Source organism: Engystomops pustulosus, chromosome 2, assembly GCF_040894005.1.
Source record: "Engystomops pustulosus chromosome 2, aEngPut4.maternal, whole genome shotgun sequence".
In the NCBI taxonomy this organism is placed as follows: Eukaryota; Metazoa; Chordata; class Amphibia; order Anura; family Leptodactylidae; genus Engystomops; species Engystomops pustulosus.
In genome coordinates, this window is record NC_092412.1 from 255,630,776 (window position 1) to 255,653,828 (window position 23,053).

The following is a 23,053-nucleotide window of genomic DNA, read 5'->3' on the forward strand; positions in this document are numbered from 1 at the left end:
CCTTACTGATTTACTCCGAGCCACCAGACCTTCATGACCTATAGTAAGACCCCCGATACAAAGATGCCAGTCTGATCGGGCCAATAGGAAAACTACTTTGCATATTAATTTCCCATGATGCATTAGGTCACTAAATCCAGGGGTTGGGATCCCCCAGAGGTGATATTTCCAGACATCCATACAATAGATGTTACACTCCACATGTACATTGTAGCATCTAGGAATCTCCTATCACAATCCATCCTGATAACCAGGGACATTCCTCCTAGATCCAGGCACCGGGACTGTGGGATCTCCTTATATGTGTTATCCATGGCCAACAGCCTTCTGAAATCTACCTTTACAATTATGCAAATGAACCATAAGGTCTTGGGGGGTGTTACCAGAGCCCCTCCGTGCTGGAGCTTCACAGACTGTTACACTTTGCAGGAGCACTTCCTCCCTCACACTGTGATGACATCAGGCAGAGGGAGGGGAAGTGCTGAAGGAGGAGATGGAGGTGGAGTGTAACAGCCCCTGAAGCTGCAGCACGGAGGGGCTCTGGTAATGCCCTGCAGAGCCCTTCTGGTTTATTAGCATAATTATAAAAGTTGATTTTTGTAGGACGGAGTCCCGGTGCCTGGATTTTCATGGTTGATTTGGTTATTATATGCGGTTTCCTGGATATTGCAGCATCAGGAGGGTCCTGGGTTCGGATCCGACCAGAGGCCAAAGGTCTAAAGAGATTTTCTATGATGTCCCCGTTCTCCACTATAGATACAACATACAGAAGCTGCGCAGATACTATATATCATAGTAACATACACAATATATCACATAGTTATTCTCATTCGTGTTACCATTTGTGTTTGCAATGATTAGGACTCTCCTCTTCCATCCTGGGGGGGGTCCTGGTCCTGGGTTCGAATCCAACCAGGGTTCAAATCTTCAGAAATCCCCTCCATAATAAATCCCCCTGCTGTGTCTGGTAGTAATACTCCGTCTATGTGATGTCTGGAAACCCAATGGATGTGAGATAGCGCCCCCTAGTGGCCACATTGTATCACATCAGATAACTGACTCTACTGAAGATTTCTACATTGTTATATTATATTATATTATATTCTATTATATTATACAGTTTTGTTATATTTCTGGGTTTTTATGTCTTTCTACTTACAAATCTACTTCACGTCTTGTGACACTTTCCCTTTAACTGGTTAGAGGACGAATGTGACATAATCGGCGTCCCGTCCGTGCACATAATTTGATCCTCTGTGTAATGCGGCTGCTGTAAGCAGATTTCTCTAATGGCTTCTTGTATTGCAGGTCTGGTGTCCGGCCTGCAGGTGATGATGGACAAGGATAACATCCAGGTCGCCCGCGGTCAGTCTGCTGCGCTATTATGCACGTTCACCACTAGTGCGGCGCTCACCAACCTCAACATCATCTGGACTGTCACCCCCTTGTCCAATGCCAACCAGCCCGAACAGGTATGGTAAGGGTTAATCGCAGAGTTCTGTACTGATTTTTAGCTAGATTGTAAAATTTATACTCCAGTCACACCCAAAGCTGCGTACAATATTATAACTGCGACCTATATGTTTATCCTTATCACTTGTAAGTTTGAAGCAACTTTGTCCCGGAAAACAAACCTTATTGTTATTAGTTCTGGGTATTTTATACTGGTTTTATTCTCCAGTCACATCCAAAGCTGCATGCAAAATCCTGACTGTCCTCATTGCAATGAATTGTCCACTCATCGAAGGAAACACCTTTGCGATTTTAGCTCTGGGTGTTATTTTTTCTTTTCTTTTTTTAAACAGTTTTTCACGTGAAACCTAATTTATACTACAGTCACATCCAAATCTGCGCACAAAATTGTGACTGTGACCTAACTACTTATCCCTGCCTGTTGGATTTCAGTCGGCCACAGAAAAGCAGCATTGTGATTTTTGCTCTGTTTGTTCTAGTTTTAGAGATAAACTTTAGTTAATACTCCAGTCACATCCAAAGCTGCACACATAATTGTGACCTATTTGCTTATCCCCATCCAATGCCCTTATATGTTCCCACCTAGTCAGCAGTTTTGTGATGTTAGCTCTCAGTGTTCATTTGAACGGTTTTGAGATGCACCTTCATTTATACTCTAGTCACATCCAAAGCTCCAGGAAAAATTGTGACTGGTCGGACTGAAATTCACATTCACACGGTCAAAGGAAAGCAGCAGCAGTTTGATTTTAGCTCCAGGTGTTCAGTTTACTGGTTTTGAGAGGCAGCTTAGTTTATGCTCCAGTCACATCCAAAGCTGCAGGCAACATTGTGACTGCAATGTAATTTCAATGCATTGGTTGCAGAGAGCAGGTAGTATTCTAGAGGCAGCTCTGGGTGTGAATGGAGAAGTTGTTTCTCTGTATTGTGTCAATAAATCTGAAGACTAGGACTTCTCACAGCTGAGGTTTTGGTACACTAGAGAAGACTTTTAGGAGACTAAAGGCTTGGAACCCAGAGTGCTGCATTTTACCTGCACTGATACATTGTAGCAAATGATCAGATGAGGAAAGATTTGTTCTATGATGTGTAATGTTCTAGGTGTGATTGTAACAAACCCTCAGCTGTGAGTAGTAGCTGGTCTCTGGATGTATAACATTATGTGCTCATCTTTCTCTGCAGATCATCATATATCAGGGGGGTCAGGTCTTCACCACGGCCGCGCAATTCCAGGGACGTGTGGGATTTATGCAAACCATGCCGAGCACCAACGCGTCCATCTACATCAATAACACCCAACTCTCCGACACCGGGACCTACCAGTGCATGGTCAACAACTTCCCCGACCGAGCGCTGCGCAACATCGGCGTCGTGGGGTTCACCGTTTTAGGTGAGTACAAGGATCGGGGTAAATTATAGACTGGTCCATTATGTGAGTAGGATTTCATGATGAATTAGAATACAGCCTATCCATCACTAGAGAGCAGCGGTGCCATCACTGAGAATACAGCCTATCCATCACTAGAGAGCAGCGGTGCCATCACTGAGAATAGAGCCTATCCATCACTAGAGATCAGCGGTGCCATCACTGAGAATACAGCCTATCCATCACTAGAGAGCAGCGGTGCCATCACTGAGAATACAGCCTATCCCTCACTAGAGAGCAGCGGAGCCATCACTGAGAATACAGCCTATCCCTCACTAGAGAGCAGCGGTGCCATCACTGAGAATAGAGCCTATCCATCACTAGAGATCAGCGGTGCCATCACTGAGAATACAGCCTATCCATCACTAGAGAGCAGCGGTGCCATCACTGAGAATACAGCCTATCCATCACTAGAGAGCAGCGGTGCCATCACTGAGAATACAGCCTATCCATCACTAGAGAGCAGCGGTGCCATCACTGAGAATACAGCCTATCACTAGAGAGCAGCGGTGTCATCACTGAGAATACAGCCTATCCATCACTAGAGAGCAGCGGTGCCATCACTGAGAATACAGCCTATCCATCACTAGAGAGCAGCGGTGCCATCACTGAGAATACAGCCTATCCATCACTAGAGAGCAGCGGTGCCATCACTGAGAATACAGCCTATCCATCACTAGAGAGCAGCGGTGCCATCACTGAGAATACAGCCTATCCATCACTAGAGAGCAGCGGTGCCATCACTGAGAATATAGCCTATCCATCACTAGAGAGCAGCGGTGCCATCACTGAGAATACAGCCTATCCATCACTAGAGAGCAGCGGTGCCATGACTGAGAATACAGCCTATCCATCACTAGAGAGCAGCGGTGCCATCACTGAGAATACAGCCTATCCATCACTAGAGAGCAGCGGTGCCATGACTGAGAATACAGCCTATCCATCACTAGAGAGCAGCGGTGCCATCACTGAGAATACAGCCTATCCATCACTAGAGAGCAGCGGTGCCATCACTGAGAATACAGCCTATCCATCACCAGAGAGCAGCAGCGCCATCACTGAAAATACAGCCTATCCATCACTAGAGAGCAGCGGTGCCATCACTGAGAATACAGCCTATCCATCACTAGAGAGCAACGGTGTCATCACTGAGAATACAGCCTATCCATCACTAGAGAGCAGCGGTGCCATCACTGAGAATACAGCCTATCCATCACTAGAGAGCAGCGGTGCCATCACTGAGAATACAGCCTATCCATCACTAGAGAGCAGCGGTGCCATCACTGAGAATACAGCCTATCCATCACTAGAGAGCAGCGGTGCCATCACTGAGAATACAGCCTATCCATCACTAGAGAGCAGCGGTGCCATCACTGAGAATACAGCCTATCCATCACTAGAGAGCAGCAGTGCCATCACTGAGAATACAGCCTATCCATCACTAGAGAGCAGCGGTGCCATCACTGAGAATGCAGCCTATCCATCACTAGAGAGCAGCGGTGCCATCACTGAGAATACAGCCTATCCATCACTAGAGAGCAGCGGTGCCATCACTGAGAATACAGCCTATCCATCACTAGAGAGCAGCGGTGCCATCACTGAGAATATAGCCTATCCATCACTAGAGAGCAGCGGTGCCATCACTGAGAATACAGCCTATCCATCACTAGAGAGCAGCGGTGCCATGACTGAGAATACAGCCTATCCATCACTAGAGAGCAGCGGTGCCATCACTGAGAATACAGCCTATCCATCACTAGAGAGCAGCGGCGCCATCACTGAGAATGCAGCCTATCCATCACTAGAGAGCAGCAGTGACATCACTGAGAATACAGCCTATCCATCACTAGAGAGCAGCGGTGCCATCACTGAGAATACAGCCTATCCTTCACTAGAGAGCAGCGGCGCCATCACTGAGAATGCAGCCTATCCATCACTAGAGAGCAGCGGTGCCATCACTGAGAATACAGCCTATCCATCACCAGAGAGCAGCAGCGCCATCACTGAAAATACAGCCTATCCATCACTAGAGAGCAGCGGTGCCATCACTGAGAATACAGCCTATCCATCACTAGAGAGCAACGGTGTCATCACTGAGAATACAGCCTATCCATCACTAGAGAGCAGCGGTGCCATCACTGAGAATACAGCCTATCCATCACTAGAGAGCAGCGGTGCCATCACTGAGAATACAGCCTATCCATCACTAGAGAGCAGCGGTGCCATCACTGAGAATACAGCCTATCCATCACTAGAGAGCAGCGGTGCCATCACTGAGAATACAGACTATCCATCACTAGAGAGCAGCGGTGCCATCACTGAGAATACAGCCTATCCATCACTAGAGAGCAACGGTGTCATCACTGAGAATACAGCCTATCCATCACTAGAGAGCAGCGGTGCCATCACTGAGAATACAGCCTATCCATCACTAGAGAGCAGCGGTGCTATCACTGAGAATACAGCCTATCCATCACTAGAGAGCAACGGTGTCATCACTGAGAATACAGCCTATCCATCACTAGAGAGCAGCGGTGCCATCACTGAGAATACAGCCTATCCATTACTAGAGAGCAGCGGTGCCATCACTGAGAATACAGCCTATCCATCACTAGAGAGCAACGGTGTCATCACTGAGAATACAGCCTATCCATCACTAGAGAGCAGCGGTGCCATCACTAGAGAGCAGCAGTGCCATCACTGAGAATACAGCCTATCCATCACTAGAGAGCAGCGGTGCCATCACTGAGAATACAGCCTATCCATCACTAGAGAGCAGCGGCGCCATCACTGAGAATACAGCCTATCCATCAGGATATATTTCTAGTTTCTGATTGGTTGATTATATGTTGTCTGTATTTTGGTCTCTAGTGCCTCCCTCTGAACCCCTCTGCAACATTCAGGGATCCCTGGATATCGGGAGTGATGTGACTCTGACCTGCAGCTCGGAGGAAGGAATCCCCAGACCAACCTACTTATGGGAGAAAGTGGATAACAACCCGTTCCTTCCTGCATCAGTAACACAAGGTGAGTGCTGGGACTTAAAGGGGAACTCCATAAAAGAGGAATATTAGGAAAAAGGTTGCTCATTCATTCTATAATTAAAAGCGACCTCGTTGGAATCCCCTAAAATGCATTCAGTGCAGGTCCTAATCATATATCTTCTAGCTTCCATATGACCCCATGAGTACTACTCACAATATATAGGACACTATATAAGCTTTTCATAAACATCTTTCCTGTTTTTTTAGCGCCAGTTGGAACTTTCTTTGTAGCCCCCATTGTTACTGAGATATTGGTCCCTGTATCTGACCATTATAATCCTCTCTACTGTCAGAGAGGAGGAGCTGGAGCAGAGGAGGAGGCATGTCTTATGCTAATCTTATCTGAAACACACACACATTCCTACGCTCTAGCTCCTCCTCTCTAACAGTGGAGAGGATTATAGTGGTCAGATACTGGGACTGATATCTCAGCAACCATGGGGGCTAGAAAGAAAATTCAAAGTGCAGCTGAATCTGTGTAGCAGCCTCTAACAGTATTATTCACATGTGTAAGGTCATGAAAGGTCCTCTTTAAAGGGGTTTTTTCCCCATTAATGACATTCGTCAATATCTACAATTATCCACACAGTCGCAATTTGCAGCATAGGGGATGATATGTCCCATAGACGTCATACAGCACATAGATGTCATGTATGAAAAAATCCCTTTAAGTAAGAGAAAATCAGAAACCACTGAGGACACATATCTTGACGCTGATGCTGTATACACCAAATGGTAGAAAGTCATGATTAGACCTGATGCAAATATACTTGTAGCGCACATTAGCTACCACTAGGGGCACTTTATCTATATACATACAATTAGCTCCCCCTAGTGGTGGCTGTAAGTAGACAGAATTGTATCAGCTGATTGATCCGCATAACTAGATACAATATAGACTGTTTATAGGACACTATGGAGACCTCTAATAGACAGAACCCAGATATCCATGGGATAAATTAATTTTTTTTATAACGTTTTTAGAAAAGTCAATGTTTTTCTGATAATTTCTTTCAGACCAGTTTTTAGAAAAGTCCTCAGACCCTTCAATATTTGTCTCTCCCGGCGTCACCCCTTCTCTTCTCGTCTGGAATCTGCTGACAGAGTTGTAGCTTACGAGGCATAAAATTAATGAGTTTTCCTGTATCATAAATCACGGATCGAGATCCGGCGCGTAATGACTCGCATTGTCGTTACTCATTCCCTGCCGGACCTCATGATTTAAGCGTCTCGGCCAACGAGATGGAGAGAGCCGCCTTAATAACGCTTATTAATTCAGGGCGCCTTTATTTTCTAATTGTCGCCACTCAGAGGCCATGTGGGGCAGGGGCTCATTATCCAATACCGTAGCTTTAAGAAGAGACGTCCTTCACCTTTAAGGGGGACTGCCCACTTGTGCAATCACGTTGCTCCTATATCACTATAATAATAAAATAAGCAGCTTTGCTATTTTTTTTAATAAAACCCTCCTCCCGTTTTGTGTATACAGCTCCTGTGCTGGTCAATGTAAACTAATAAGGGGCGGGGCTTACTGTATTTTTATTTACAGATATCTAAATCCCCTGCTCTTCATCCTACATTAATAGAGATGGATTATATACTTGTAGTTCCTTGCAGCTGCCACTAGGGACACTAATTCTTTATAAATACAATGAGCTCCACCTAGTGGTGGCTGTCGGTAGGCAGAATTTTATCATTGATCCATGTAATTTGATACAGTTTTTCCTCTTTGACATAAATAGGGATTAATTATACACTTGTAGCTCCCTGAAGCTGCCACTTGGGGCACTAATTCTATATAATGTCAATTAACCCTCCACCAGTGACAATTTTATCACCTGATTGATCTCACATAACTAGACACAGTTTTCACTCTTCATCTTACATTTATACGTATAATTTATATACTTGTAGCGCTCATCAGCTACCACTAGGGGCACTTTATCTATAGAAATACAATTAGCTCCCCCTAGTGGTGGCTGTAAGTAGACAGAATTTTATCAGCTGATTGATCCGCATAACTAGATACAATGTAGACAGTTATCGGACACAATAATAGACAGAACCCAGATATCCACGGGGTCACTTCTTCATTGAATTTTTTATTATTTTATTTTTCATAAAGTTTTTTGAAAAGTCAATGTTTTTCTGATAACTTCTTTCAGACCAGTTTCAAGGTACAATCTTACTGAAGAACATAAGCACCGCATCCTCAGGGCGATATCAATGTGTATCCTCCAATCTCATGGGTGCTCGCACCTGCCTGCTGGACCTGCAAGTAGTCGCACGTAAGTTTCGTATTTTTTTAATTACTTTTTGGGGGTTTGCTTGATGGGGGACAGAGATAGACCCTGTCCCTGGTAATATTGGGGTTTATACTTGTTGTTTTTACAGCTCAATACATATGACACAAAGTACATATGTGTTTTATAATAGTCCTGGTGGGCTAGTAAGAATTCTATTGAAGTGGGTGAGTAGCGTTACTAGAGGGTTATACGATTCCTGGTGGATCGGTCTAGTAGGACACACAAAATTTTCACGATGGTCAAAGAGGTCAGTAAATATAACCCTGCTGTAATAAGACAATAATCCTAGTATCCTTAGAGTCTAGCAGGGTTATACATTAATCCTGGTGGTTAGTGACCCTGGGGGCCAGGGCAGGGGTACCAAAAACAGTTGATTGCAGTGATCTCCTAGCCAAAAGTTGGATCACTGGACCAGCTTTGCCCAATCATGGCCGGAAAAGTCACTTGTGATGTAGAGTAAGTCCAGGGATGTCCTAAAGATTTCCGATTTAATCCTGATGGACCTGTGGTGACATACTTTTTAATATAGAGACAAACCCCCCTTCCAGTACAGTGGTGTCCACCCTAATCTTCAGAGAGATTTCATTGGAATGGTTGTCCATAGGATAGGGGATAACTTGTTGATAAGTTGGGGTTTGGCCATTAGGACCAACACCAATCTCAAAAATGAAGGACTGAGTCAGAGGTCTCCCGTTGAGTGAATAGAGCGGCAATATGCATGGTCAACCCAATCTCATCCCCACCAAAGATTTGTGGGGATCCCAACTGTTGGACCTCCACCGAATAGCAAGTTGTCTACTGTCTTGTGGGTAAGAAGGACCTAGAGAACATAGTGTTCTCCTGCTGATTAGTTGTAGGACCAGAAGGTCTTGTTTAGGTAATATCCTGGTTAGCGCTTACGAGCTGTTGACCAGATTGCGCAATCTCTTTATTACTGATGGATTTCCATTGCTCCAGTGGGATGGTAACAATACTCACTCTTATGTTCTCAGCTCAGCATCAGAGCATGGGTCTCATAGCTGGAGCCATTGCCGGAGGAGTCTTGGTGCTGGTCATCTGCATTGCTGTGGTGGTTTTTGGGTTGTTCTACTGGAGGAACAAGCACAAGGAAGAAGAAGAGGAAATCCCTAATGAGATACGGTATGATAGATGGGGGGACATGCTTGGATCGTCTTTGTTACATATTGGAAGAATTAATATTGTAAGGCATCCCCTCGTTTGTCTTCTTCCACGGCCAGTTGTGAGGTTGGGTCCACGCTATTGTCTATAGAATCCCATGAGGCAATTACAAATTATCTACTGAGCGTTGGGTAGATGGTCATTGTCCATACGTCATACGAAACTGGAGATGATGAATTAGCGATGTCAAAGAAAAGTTCTATTCGTTATTGATTTCTCGTTCTCTTTTTCTTCCTAGAGAGGATGATCTTCCTCCAAAGTGCTCATTATCTACCAAAGTCTTTCACCCTGATGCCTCCTCCTCCGAGCACGACACTCTGACTTCCACCAACACAAACACCTACAATGGTCACTACTGGAACAACGCCAAGTCAAGTTTCAACACCGGCTCTTATGTCCATTACAACTGCAATGGATGCCGCCAACCCTCTGCACGTTCAGTCATAGGTCACCCAAGACCAACATATGCTAATGGAGGACAGCCTTCTGGTCCTCCAAAGACATTGGTGGTGACAGCTAACACAGCCCCTTCTCCAAAGACTGGAGGTAGAAGTAACGGTACAGTCGGCAGGAAAGCTAAACCTTCTCAAACTAGGTCTTATGCAGTAAGCCAGGCCACGTTGGAGAGGATAGGCGGTGTACCAGTCATGATACCTGCTCAGAGTAGAGCTGGGTCACTAGTATAGAAAGAGTAAGACTCATGGGGCAAGGAAGAGTCGTGTTAGCATGTGGGATGAAAGAACGTCACGTGAGCTTCTCTGTTCCTTCCTTTCATCCAGGCAGTCTACGACTGGAATAGGCCGGTCCTTTTGCTCTCGTGAGCGCAGATAGACCCTGAGACAAGGATTGACCCAGGGAATTGTGGACAGTTTTCCCCGAGATTAGAACTCATCCTTGTAGTGCCAAGCACAGCCCCGGGGCTTCCAACACAGAATAACAAATGTGCCTCCCGTACTCTGGTTCAGCTCCTCTCACTTACACGAAGCCCCATCAACGGCTTTATTTTTGTAACATCTATCTTGCTTGGAATCCAACTAGTTGTCTTGTTCATTGAAGATGGTGCTAAGGAGCCCCCAAGTCCACCCGTCTCCACCACCTACCAATCACCAGCTAAAAAAGAAGTATCCGTTTCCCCTCTCACTCCAGCACTTTATTCATAGCCACCTCCATGGAAGAACATCCAACCGGTTGATACAGAGCAAGACCCACCATTGCTACCACGGGGTTTGAAGAAGTCCTGAGAAGGTCAACTGCATCAGTTTCTCTTACAAATCTAGATTGTTCTGCGTCCAATATTCTGTCATATTTTGAGATTATAGACAAACAAATCTTTTTTTCATTCTTTTACAGAAATTATGTAATTAGTTATTCATTTTTTTAGGGGCTCTGTAGTCATCATTGTGTCAAGGTTCCAAAAAAACCTAGGTCATCGTATTGTGTCCGGGAGATGTTAAAAAATTCATCTTTATTTTTCTTTTCCATTTCTTATTTTTAATATTCGTTTTTTTTTAATGGACTTGGTTTGCAGATATTTCTCAAGCGGTTGTAGAACTAGATGTCCCATCATGGTCCTTCAGCGTCACGGTGAGACCATGGGTGAACCTTTAGTTCCACCATTTCTCAGGAAGCGTGGGTTGTCCACTTTTGATGAACATGCATCTATGGAAGACTTTTTTGAATTTGCTGTGGTCTACAGAAGGTTCCATCCTGGTGATGTGATCTTAGGGCTGTGCAGAGTTTCTGGTAGTTCAATGGTGAACGAATGGAAAGGAATTCATGTTTTGGTCCACCTAATGCAACACGTTCTAGTGATTGTCCTACATGAGCACTAATGGGTCAACCAGCCTCCACGTTGAGCGTTAGCCTTCAAATCCTGTCTTCTCACCCAGTGAAGGGCTGAAGCTTTCATGTCTCACTATTATTCAGTGGGTCTACGCAACTTTAAAGGAACAGTTGACTCTCCTTATGCTGCAACTCCATCCAAGTGGCAATGGAAGGAAGGAAGTGGGGTGGGGTAGGGGCAACATTCGAAGTTTACCCCAAATGAACTCTTGATCGAAATACTGGATCTCCAGTGTTTATGTGCCTGAAAATTGATGTCTGCAGAGTTGTTACCGTATTATGTACACAAGAGCCAAATTTTATGATGTCCGTAAAACTTTATTCACAGATAACAAAAGTTCTATACCTCTCGATATATATCTACAGTATATATAAAACTTGCATATTTTTTCCAGATTTTGCCTAAACAAAATTTTATTATTTTTTTTCCTTAGGATTACCGTAGATTTTTTTAAAATCTAAAACTTGCCATAAACATGACCTGAGTTTGTCAACCATGCAATGACCTTCAGTGGTGGATCCTAACCTCCTGGTGAGGTCATGGGTCCAACGGGTTAAAACCCAACCCTTTGTGTTCTTATTTTTCGCTGAAGGAAAATTTTTTGACAGTCCCTGAAGAAATTGGAATCCTTGATTAAAAATAGTCATAGCTATGGAGTAAAATTGTCATCTACGGAGACAAAGAGTCAAATAGACTCAAACCCAACGAATTGTTGTCTTAGAGATATTTATGGATAGACCCAAGAATTAGGATGCCCAATGATAAAATGTTATACCCACGGAGACAAAGGGTCAAATAGGTTGAAACCCAACAAACCCTTTCCTGATTTCCTCCAGGATATATCTTTGGAAGTCCACATAGATATTTTTGGACAAACCCAATGGACAATGGGATCCAAAATACAAGAAAATTAGAAAACCAAAAAATTAGCTCTTATTATTCTTCCAAACTGGACAGTTCTGGGTCAAATAGGCTGAAACACAACCTATTTTTTTTGGAAAATCCCAATAGATGTTGGGGATTGTCCACCACAAAGGTCATGTCTGTGGCAAGTTTTAGTGTTTTGGGAATCTGTCACTAACCGTGGCCCCTACAATAGCCACAACAGGGCCTTGGCCAACCGTTGTCCATAACGCACCCATGACCCAATGACTACGATCTATTGGGATCCCATGACTATTGCATAATAATTAAAACCCATCCTAGTGACAGGTCCGCTAAAACATCCAACTTACCACCAACTTTCACCCTCCGAGCTGAGCAGACAAGGTCCAGGATTCCAACCGAGTGTATTTTTTTTGCAAAAACTTACCTAGGAAATCCGATAGTTCGGCTAATCCCCGTCATAGCTCCATCTGAATGTTGGTTTATGTCTTCAGATTTTCTCTCCGTTCCCGAAAATGATGTCAATTAACCAACTGCTGCATTGTTATAGTAGAGCGTTAACTCACTGGCGCAGACAGGTGCTGCCTAGACCCAGATATATCCCTCGATATTAAGGTGGGAGGGGATGGGGTTATGAAATTTTCAAAAATAGAGCAAAAATATCCTGAAAATATTCCATGCATTTTAAAAATTTTCCATTATAAAAAAAAAATATATATGCATTTTGGCCACGGAAGAATGTGTCTAATTATAGTTGTAATATTTGCGGGGTGCCAGCACCTCCTTAATGACTTGAATACAAAAAAGTAGGTATTTACAGCAAAGCTTTGCGGCATTCGACATGCCAACCGCCTGCGGGGCGGAACGCTTGGCAGCACACTAATGTGGGTATGTATGGCTTGCATGGTAGTAATCTATAACACGTATGGATACCACGATTTTTATGGGGGTTAGGGTAGATCATTCGGTTTGACGAATACAAAAAATATTTGGTCCGAGGTTGCACTTGCTCTGAGGTCTTTTACCAGAATTGGCCATAACGGATTTGATAGGTTCCCTTTCTCTTAAGTATTAACCAATGGGTGCTGGGCACCGACTATTAATGGGTGGGGGATGGGCTGTGTCTTCTGGTCACACTCCCAAATGACTTCTCTCTGTCCATTGGGTCTGAGGATAACCCCTAGTCAGTATTATGGTCCTCCTCCTATATTTCCTGTGGCCGATTACTCAAAAAAAAAAAAGTTAATACTAAAATTTAAAAAAAAAACTCCTGCATCCTGCATAAAACTTTGAGATGCCCGGCCTGCCGCATGAAATCCTGTTTCTTGAGTGATGTTGGTAAAAAAAAATATATATATATATGTATGGAAAAAAAATGAAAAAAAAAAAAATTAGAATGACCAGATTTTTTTTTTTTCTAATGCACTAAGATGATATGATTGAAAATTTTGGATACTTTGTATCACTGAAGGCAATGTTGGGGTTGGTGGAACTTGTAATGTAATGTAATACGACCCGCCACCTGGTACGTCTTGTGATGTAGAGTCCTGCATCCCGGGGGTCCTGCATCCCGGGGGTCGTTCAGATTTGTTTAAATCTTCTCATTGAATGGTTGAGTTTAGGCAAATCCAAGTCAAAATTCCCAAAATACATTTTCTCAATTTATTCTGTGAACGGTTTAGTTGCCCTTTCCCAGTGTCGGACTGGCCCACCAGAGTCCCAGAGGATCCTCCGGTGGGCCCTGACTCAACCCAATACTGAACCCCAGAGGTCCATCAGAAAACACCACAATTTGGAGTCTGTAGAGTATATTTCCTGGGGGATAATGAGTCGGCCCCCAAATATTCTCTGGTGGGCCTAAGGGAACCCAGTCCGACACTGCCCTTTCCCCTATTGACATTCATTTTGGTGGACCCTGATAGAATGTGGACCATTTTATCTTATATTGGCTCTTGATCTGGTGATGACCACCAACTTTTTGAACTATCTAGGCAGCCATTGATACTAACTCAACATGGCACCTCGAAGTTTTTCATAGACTTAAAAGTCGGCCTCAGTTATAGTAGAGCAGGACCCACAGGTCTAACGTGAAAGTCATAACCTCGAAGATACGTGGTCCTCAAGTCTATGAGAACATTGAGAACCCACCACTCATGTAGTAATCAGGGGGGGGATGAAGACTGCCATGGGCCATGGGTTGTATGAATATTATTGCCCCTACAAGTCTGGAATTTACTTCCTACATATGGTACAAGAATCAGAGGATGAGTCCATTCAGCCTGGTCTCAATCTGCAGTTTCTGGACCATTGAAGGACTTTCAAAAGTCCTGAAATGACTCTCGTGAGCAGCAATAGATGTATGAGGAATTCAAAGGTGAAGGTCCTTCTCAGTATAAAATTTTGGTGGCCATGGAAGGCTTGGACCCCGAGCTACCACCAAAACCACCAATTATAATCCAATACTGGTCGTAATAGTGTTTTGAAGTCAATGGGGCAGATTTACTTACCCGGTCCATTCGCGATCCAGCGGCGCGTTCTCTGCGGTGGATTCGGGTCCAGACGGGATTCACTAAGGTAGTTCCTCCGATGTCCACCAGGTGGCGCTGCTGCGCTGAAGTCCGCTGAAATGCACTCAAGTTCACTGGCCTATTCCTAGTGAAGGTAAGTGCAAGCTCCGCGACACTTTTTGTATTTTAAATGCGGCGGTTTTTCCGAATCCGTCGGGTTTTCGTTCGGCCACGCCCCCCGATTTCCATCACGTGCATGCCAGCGCCGATGCGCCACAATCCGATCGCGTGCACCAAAATCCCAGGGCAATACAGGGGAAAACGGCGCAAATCGGAAATATTCGGGTAACACGTCGGGAAAACGCGAATCGGGCCCTTTGTAAATGACCCCCATTGTGCCCATTGCAAGTATTAATGTGTCCCTCCTTACCTTCCAAGATGGTTGGTCATCTTGGAAGATCTTAAGTCAAAAATTAAGGTAAGAAAAAAGGGCTTGGATTCGGAGAATCCAACATTGAGATTGTGGGTGACTCTTCTGTTCGACCCTCTTCGAAAAGTCTTCAAAATAAGATGCATAAGTTCGGACCACTCTTAAGGATGAGTGCAAGGATGACCTCACGTAACCTTACCCAGAAGTTGACGGGGGTCACACTGGTCCCAACTGCTAAAATAATATCCAAGTTATCCAAAATTGTCATTTTTTTGGATCAGCAACCAAGTACTTAAAGGCAATGAGAGAGTTTTGACTTATCTCCCGGCCCGAGTCTTCCAGTTTTATGATAAGTTGTCACTTTGATAGATTACTTTGCCCTTTTTCCCCCATAAAGTTCCCCTGGCTGCGTAGAGTCGCTGCTTTCCCCTGTATGTTGGTCTGTGAAGCATTGCGACTCTCAGCCATCAGTGTCCCAGGCTGCAGTACAATGCAGTCGAGGGAACGGGAGACACTAAGACACTGCAGAAACATTAGCAGCAGCTGTCGTCACCCAGCAGAGGAGTCTTCTGCTGAGCAGTAACCGCGATCCACCATGACCTTGCGTCTAAGATTGTATCTCAGATTTCATCCCAACGACGCGCACACAGAATATTCCTGACTTCCATATAACATCGAATGGTTTGAAGACTCCAATGTACAGAATACAATGTTGCGACTCGTCCTGTGTATCCCGTTTTATGTATTCAGCTCCGATGCAGACTACAGACAAATCTTTGTGTATGTTATATACATATTGGGGGTCATTTACTAAGGGCCCGATTCGCGTTTTTCCGACGTGTTACCCGAATATTTCCAATTTGCGCCGATTTCCCCTGAATTGCCCCGGGATTTTGGCGCACGCGATCGGATTGTGGCGCATCGGCGCTGGCATGCACGCGACGGAACTCGGGGGGGGGGGGGGCGTGGCCGAACGAAACCCCGACGGATTCGGAAAAACCGCCGCATTTAAAAAAAAAAAAAGTGTCGCGGAAGTTGCACTTACCTTCACCAGGTATAGGCCGGTGAACTTTAGGGCATTCCAGCTGGGTCTCGGGAAACTTCAGCGCAGCAGCGACACCTGGTGGACGTTGGAGGATTCGGACCCGAATCCACCGCAGAGAACGCGCCGCTGGATCGCGAATGGACCGGGTAAGTAAATCTGCCCCATTATATTCTACAAGAAGAGAGAAACACCTGACTACGAGATGAACTTTGTAGTCAGAAACCATGGAAACACATAAACCTGAATAGGAAAAAATGTAGCAAAAGTGTCTGCCTCATGAAAAACGATTGCAAAAGTGTCCACACCCTCTCGAGTATCAGGAATAGATAATTCTATAGGTGTATTACATGGATCAATGGCTTCTATGTGACCTGTAATATGGGGCCGCAGGGGCTGTACAGGAAGGAGGCCACCCAGATTGTTGTAGAATAGTCTCCCTAAGTGAGGGTTAAGTGACATAGAAGAAATATCAAAAACTCCTTCCTTAATGGTGCCCTAGGCAGTTGCCTTATTTGCCCAACCCGATCCCTAACCATTCCTAAGTCCAATGTACTGAGAATCATGGACCTTCCCCGATCCTGCACAAGGAATGTTCCGCTTAGTAACCCAATATTTGGATGAACTCAATTGTAGACAATTGCACATTGTTAGCAACGTTGTTCTAATCTTCTAATGACCATTGATTGTTGGCCTGGAGGTCAATCTATGCATTGACCCGCCCCTTTAACATCTCCATGTAGACATATGCCCTTAATATGATCCACTATGATAGCTATAAACCCAAATTCCCTGAGACCCACTAGAACCTGTTACCCCCAACCTAAAAACTGCCCCCCGGGGCCTGGAATTGGTGATGGAATCCTTTGTGTTACAAAGTATCTTTAATTTTTCAAATGAAAATTCAAAAACTTTTGATTTTTAACTGTTTACAAATGAGCCAATGGGGAGAGGGAGATGGAAGCCCGGGTCATGGGGATGTAACATGCATTTATACACTGTAGGGCGGCGCTCCCCTATAGCAGGGGCACAATTGGCGTCTGTGTTGGGGGTTTTTACTGAAATTGTATTGGATTTGCAATGGATTCTTATAGGTCCGGAGAGAGCAAATACCCCTCCTGCCCCACCTGCTATAAGGGAAGCCTCCGCATAGGGCTCTATAGACTCTAGCACCACTAACCATCTGCTGTCCACCACTTTAAGGTCCTTCTCTCAGAATGTAGCAGATTTTAATTCGGGATTGTTCCCATCTGGTTATGGGGATGATTATGGCTTAATATAAGATACTGTAAGACGCATGAGACCTACAAATCAGGGAGCTTCATCATGTGTTATGAGCATGTAAACACCTTGGAAGAAGCGGTACAAAAATTTTGTATATTTTGTAAAAAAAAAAAAAAAAATTTAAATAAAGTTTAAAAAAAAAATTAAAAAGAAAAATACTAACGGAAAAAAAACAAAAAAAAACAAAGAATTTCCTGGACTTTCCTGTTTTCAGCTCTGTATTATAACAGTTGATAAATATTCTTAATGAAATGACGAAGCCGTGTGTATTTTCTGTGATTCGCTATGTGCGGTGCTGCGCTGCCACCTGCTGGACATGTAGGGGAATGCATACACAAAAAGTTTCAAAAAGTTTGATGAAATTCCAGCTGGGAATGTGGGAATAATGACGGCATTGTTCAATATCAGCCAATGACCTTCAAGTGCAGGTTTTTTTTATCCAGAACTGATGGATCTTGCTTCTTCATTTCTTCCATTTCATCCTAATGAGGGAATCCTCATATCCTTTGAGAATACAAAGCTAAGCTTAACATCTGCAAAGGTGCGGATGTTCTGGGTGCCCCAAGTGACGTACATATGTAAGCTCAGCAGAGGCCAGGGATGGAGGCCATACAGTTGCATCCGTTGCCTCTATGGGCCTCCGCGAAGCGTATACTGCGCTCTTAAGCAGAGAGCAGGATGATATAGAGCAGTCCGCCTCAATTTTTCACAGTGTTTCCTGCTGGATGCAACTTAATCTGAGCAGATGGAGGCAAAAACGACCCCCAGCTGCCAGTATAAGTATATGGGCATGTTCAGTGTGTATGCAGGACCGGCTCCAGGTTTAAGTAGGCCTCTGGGTGACAGGGCATAGTGGGCCCAGTAGCCACAGTCCCCCCCCCCCCCTCTGCAGTAGCCACACTGTCCTCCCCGTAGCCACATTGTCTCCCCTACATAGCTACACTGTCCCCGCTATTTACCCACACTGTACCCCCATAAGCCACATTCCATAACCCACACTGTCCACCCACCCATAAGCTACACTGTCCACCCACCCATAAGCTACACTGCCCCCCCACCCATATGGCAAACTACCCTCTGCCCCCATAGCCACACTGCCCCCTCCCCACCCATAGGCCACACTGGATGCCAGAGTTCTCTTATAACTCCCTGGATTCAGCATCTGCCGACTCTGCTCCATTCTTCATCAATTATGGACTGCACCCGCGCCCTCCTCTTCCTCTACCTGTGTCCTCTGACGTTCCTGCAGTTGAAGAATTGGTACAGGATCTAAAGTCCATTTGGGAGCAGACTCGCCTTTTCTTGCTCCAGGCTTCTGTTGGAGCCAAGCTCCAGGCTGATAAGAAGCGCAGGTCTTCTCCTATCTTCTCTCCGGGTGGCAAAGCCTGGTTGTCCTCCAGGTATGTCCGGCTAAAGATCCCTGGCTACCAGCTTGGTCCTAATTTCCTGGGTCCTTTCGAGGTGCTGAGGCTCATCAAATCCTCCCACCATGCGCTTCCCGAACTCCTTCCATGTATCGCTACTCTAGCCTGTCATTCTGATCCGCTTCTCCTGGCAAGTGCCTCCTCCGGCTCCTGAGTCTGACTCCACCGACGTCTACAAGGTAAAAGAGATCCTCGATATGAAGATGGTGAGAGGGAAGCGGTTCTCCTTGGTTGACCGGAAGGGGTTCGGGCCGAAGGAGAGATCTTGGGAGCCCGAGGACAATATCATGGATTTCTCCAGCCCTTAACCCCTAGGCGCACCAGGACGTTATAGTACGTCCCCGGGGCTAGATGCTTAGCGCACGGGGACGTTCTATAACGTCCTGCTTCTGGCACCGGCTCACGAACGGAGCCGGTACCAGAAGCAGCGGCTGTCAGCTGTCTAGTACAGCTGACAGCCTGCGCTAACACCCGCGAGCGGAGCCGGCTCCGATCGCGGGTGTTAACCCCTTACACGCCGCGGTCAAACATGACCGCGGAGTGTAAGGGTGTTTGCGCTGTGGATCGGATCCCCCGTGCCGCTTACCGGGGGATCCGATCCACTTCTGGGCAGCTCCGAGGACTGGCATGTGCCCCGGAGCTGCCCGGTTTCCATGGCAGCCAGACCCCTTCCGGGTCTGACTATAAACTGTCTGAGCATGCGCAAGCTTGCTCAGACAGTTTACACTGCTCTACAATAAAATAGTATTGTAGAGCAGTGTATTGAACTTAAACCAGTGATCAGAGCATCACTGGTTCAAGTTCAAGTATGTATAAGTAAAAATATGCAAAAACACTTAACACTACACATTATAATAAATAAAAAATAAATACCTAAAAATATAAGCCCCTAAAATGTCACTTTCCTATAAAAACACTTAATAAAGTATATTAAACACAAAAACACAAAAAAAACACGCATATTTGGTATTGCCGCGTCCGTAACAATCTGTATAATAAAACAGAATCGTTACTGGACCCGCACGGTACACGCTGTAGAAAAAAAACGCAAAACCGTTCCGAAAAAAGATAATTTTTAATTAATACCCTATAAAAAAAATGCTCTAAAAAGTAATTTAAAAAATGTTATGCACTCCAAAATAAGCCCACTAAAAAGAACAACTCTTCTCGCAAAAAATAAGCCCCTAACAAGATTTGTCAGCCGAAAAATAAAAAAGTTATGCATATGAAAAGATGGTGATGCTAAAATGAACAAGATTTTCTCCAAATTGGTTTTTATTCAGTACAATTGAATAAAATACACAAAACCCCCACATATTTGGTATCCCTGCGTCCGTAACAATCTGTATAATAAAACAGAATCGTTATTAGATCCGCAAAGGGAACCCCGTAAAAAACAAAACAAAAAAAAGCTCCAGAAAAAAGATAATTTTCAATTAATACCCTATAAAAATGCTCTAAAAAGGGATTTAAAAAATGTTATGCACTCTAAAATAAGACCACTTAAAAGAACAATCCTTCTCGCAAAAAATAAGCCCTTAACCAGATTTGTGAGGCGAAAAATAAAAAAATTATGCATATGAAAGACGGTGATGCTAAAATTAACAACATTTTTGCCAAATTACTTTTTATGCAGTAAAAATGGGAAAAAAATAAAAAATCTATATAAATGAGGTCTTTTTGTAATCGTGGCGACCCATAGAATAAAAATAATATACAATTTTTATGGTATGGTAAACAGCCAAAAAAAAAAACCCATAAAAATCTTCCTGAAAAGTGATGATTTTCATTTCCTCCACCAACAAAGAGTTCATAAAATCTCACCAATTAGCTATAGATGCCCCAAAATTATGTACCAGAAAAGTGCATCTCATGTGGCAAAAGAAATAAGCCCCTATAGGTCCACAATAAAAAAAAAGAAAAAAATTATAGCCTGTACAATGTGACATAGCAAATCTGCACTGGATGGCGCCTCCTTCCCTTCTATACCCGGCCGTGCGCCCATACAGCAGGTTACCAGCACATATGGGGTATGCGTGTACTCGGGAGAGATTGGGTAACAAACTTTGTGGAGCCTTTATTCATTTAATCCATTGTAAATGTTTAATTTTCCACCCAAAATGGGTGTATTGTGAAAAAATATTACAATTTGGAGACTGCACCTCCATTTTGTTTTAACCCCTATAAAACACGTAAAGGGTTAACAAACTTCTTAAAAGGGTTTTCATACGTTGAGGTGTGTAGTTTCCACAATGGGGTAATTTACGAGTCTCGCTATTATTTAGGCCTCTCAGTGTCAATTAGAAGTTGAGCAGGTCCATCTAAATACAAGTTTTGGTGATTTTACAAAAAATTTGAAAAATGATACCTAAATTCTGAGCCTCATAACATTCTAGTAAAATATGTGGAATCTTAAAAAACCATGCCAGCATAAAGCATACACTTGGGAAATGTAAGTTATGAATTTATTTGGGAGCTATGACTATCTGCATCAAAAGTAGAGAATTTAGAACGTTGAAAATAAAGAATTTTTCCAAATTTTTGCCAAATTTTGTTTTTTTTCATAACTAAACACAAAAGATTTCATCCAAATTTTTAAACTAATTTGAAGTACAATGTGTGACGAGAAAACAATCTCAAAATCCCCTGGATATCTCATAGCGTTCCAAAACTATAACCACTTATAGTGACACAGGTCAGATTTGAAGAATGGGGCCGCGTCCTTAAGGCCAAAAGAGGCTGCGTCCCGTAGGGGTTAAAGAGGGGGAGGCCGAAGGGAGGGGGGTACAGTCACAGGTGTTCCTGCGACCCTTGCCCCTCTCTGCCCACTAGTGCGACACCCGCGCCTCTTATATGTCCTCGTTCCTGTCCCCAATCCTCCAGCTGTGTGCGCGTCCCCATCTCCTGCTGGATCTCCGTGCCTATTGAATCCTGTTCCCTGATGCCGTGCGTTCTTAGTGTGATGCCGGGGTCATGGTCCTTTCCAACAGATATGATGTCTTAGAGTCCGATGGGGATTTTGAGCGAGAGTAAGAATAATTAGTATGAGGCGGACACAGGGGACCCTCCAACAAAAAAGAAGCCCCCTTCCTGATGAAGCTGGAGACCCCCTGTCAGACATGGAGACTGGTGGAAGACAGGGGGACTTTGACTCTGACTCATGATGATGGGGGTCGCTGCTCTGCTCTTTATCATTGTAATGGCTGGGTTCTCTCTAAAAGTTGCTTCTAGCAACGTCAACAGCATTAAAGTAAGAAGGACCAGACACGCCGTGTATGATCACCTGAGATATCTGGACGCTGATGTCATCTTCCTGCAGGAGACCCGTCTGACCACCTTAGGGCATCTCCGTGAGGCTGAGCGTGAGTGGCGGTCTGGTCCTTCTTACTGGTCACTGGCTGTGGAGCCGTACGCCGGGGTCGCCATACTGTTTAACACCACAGACGTGACGGTGCACAGGCTGACGGAGGTCGCTATGGGGAGGTGCCTGCTGCTAGAGGTGACCATCCATGGTAGGCGGCTCCGGCTGATCAACATCTATGGCCCACAGACAGTGACAGAGAGAATCCAGCTGTTCCATGAGGTGAAGCAGCATTTATTTACCTCTATCCCTGTGATAATGGCGGGCGACTTTAATGTTACCATGACATCGGGTGACAGATCCTCGGGCAGAGCAGTGGTCAGAGACTCCAAAGTCCTAAAGAGCATTATATCACAGGCCAATCTGTGTGATGTGTTTACCCTGGGTGGTAGGACACCTAAGTACACCTACTCCTGTGCTGACAGACATAGCAGGATTGATATGGCTTTTGTGAGTCCCTCGGAGACTGTTAGTGGGATGAGCGAGAGGGTCGTCCCATATTCTGATCACCTGGCGTTATTGTTTTGTATGGGAGCCTCTAACCGCTCTGACATTGGTCGGGGGTTATGGAGGCTCAATTCTAGCATCCTGGATGATGTCTATGTCCAGAATTGTATCCACTCCCTTTTTCAGGACCAGCTCCAGAGACAGGACTTCTATGACAACATATCTGACTGGTGGGAGAACGTCAAGGAGGAGATCAGGTCCCTCTTAAAGAGACTGTCAGTGAAGAAGGGTAAGAGTAAGTACAGCCAGTATCTCAAGCTGCGGGGACAAACAAAAGATTGACCGACTGAAGTCTGAGATAAAGCAGTATCAGTACAGCCGCTACACGTCCCTGGTTGTAGAGTG

At 44.6% G+C, this 23,053-nt stretch overlaps 1 protein-coding gene across 1 annotated transcript in view; it reads left to right on the top strand.

Moving 5' to 3' along the window:
• IGSF11 (immunoglobulin superfamily member 11) overlaps positions 1 to 14,795 on the top strand; it is a 241,290-nt gene extending 226,495 nt beyond the window's left edge. The window contains exons 2-7 of the mRNA XM_072138916.1: positions 1,309 to 1,472; positions 2,653 to 2,860; positions 5,768 to 5,923; positions 8,106 to 8,228; positions 9,239 to 9,386; positions 9,664 to 14,795. Of these exons, the coding sequence (XP_071995017.1) occupies positions 1,309 to 1,472; positions 2,653 to 2,860; positions 5,768 to 5,923; positions 8,106 to 8,228; positions 9,239 to 9,386; positions 9,664 to 10,111 (1,247 nt within the window). The 3' untranslated portion in view covers positions 10,112 to 14,795. The remainder of the gene's footprint in view (positions 1 to 1,308; positions 1,473 to 2,652; positions 2,861 to 5,767; positions 5,924 to 8,105; positions 8,229 to 9,238; positions 9,387 to 9,663) is intronic.
• The last annotated feature ends 8,258 nt before the right edge of the window (positions 14,796 to 23,053 follow it).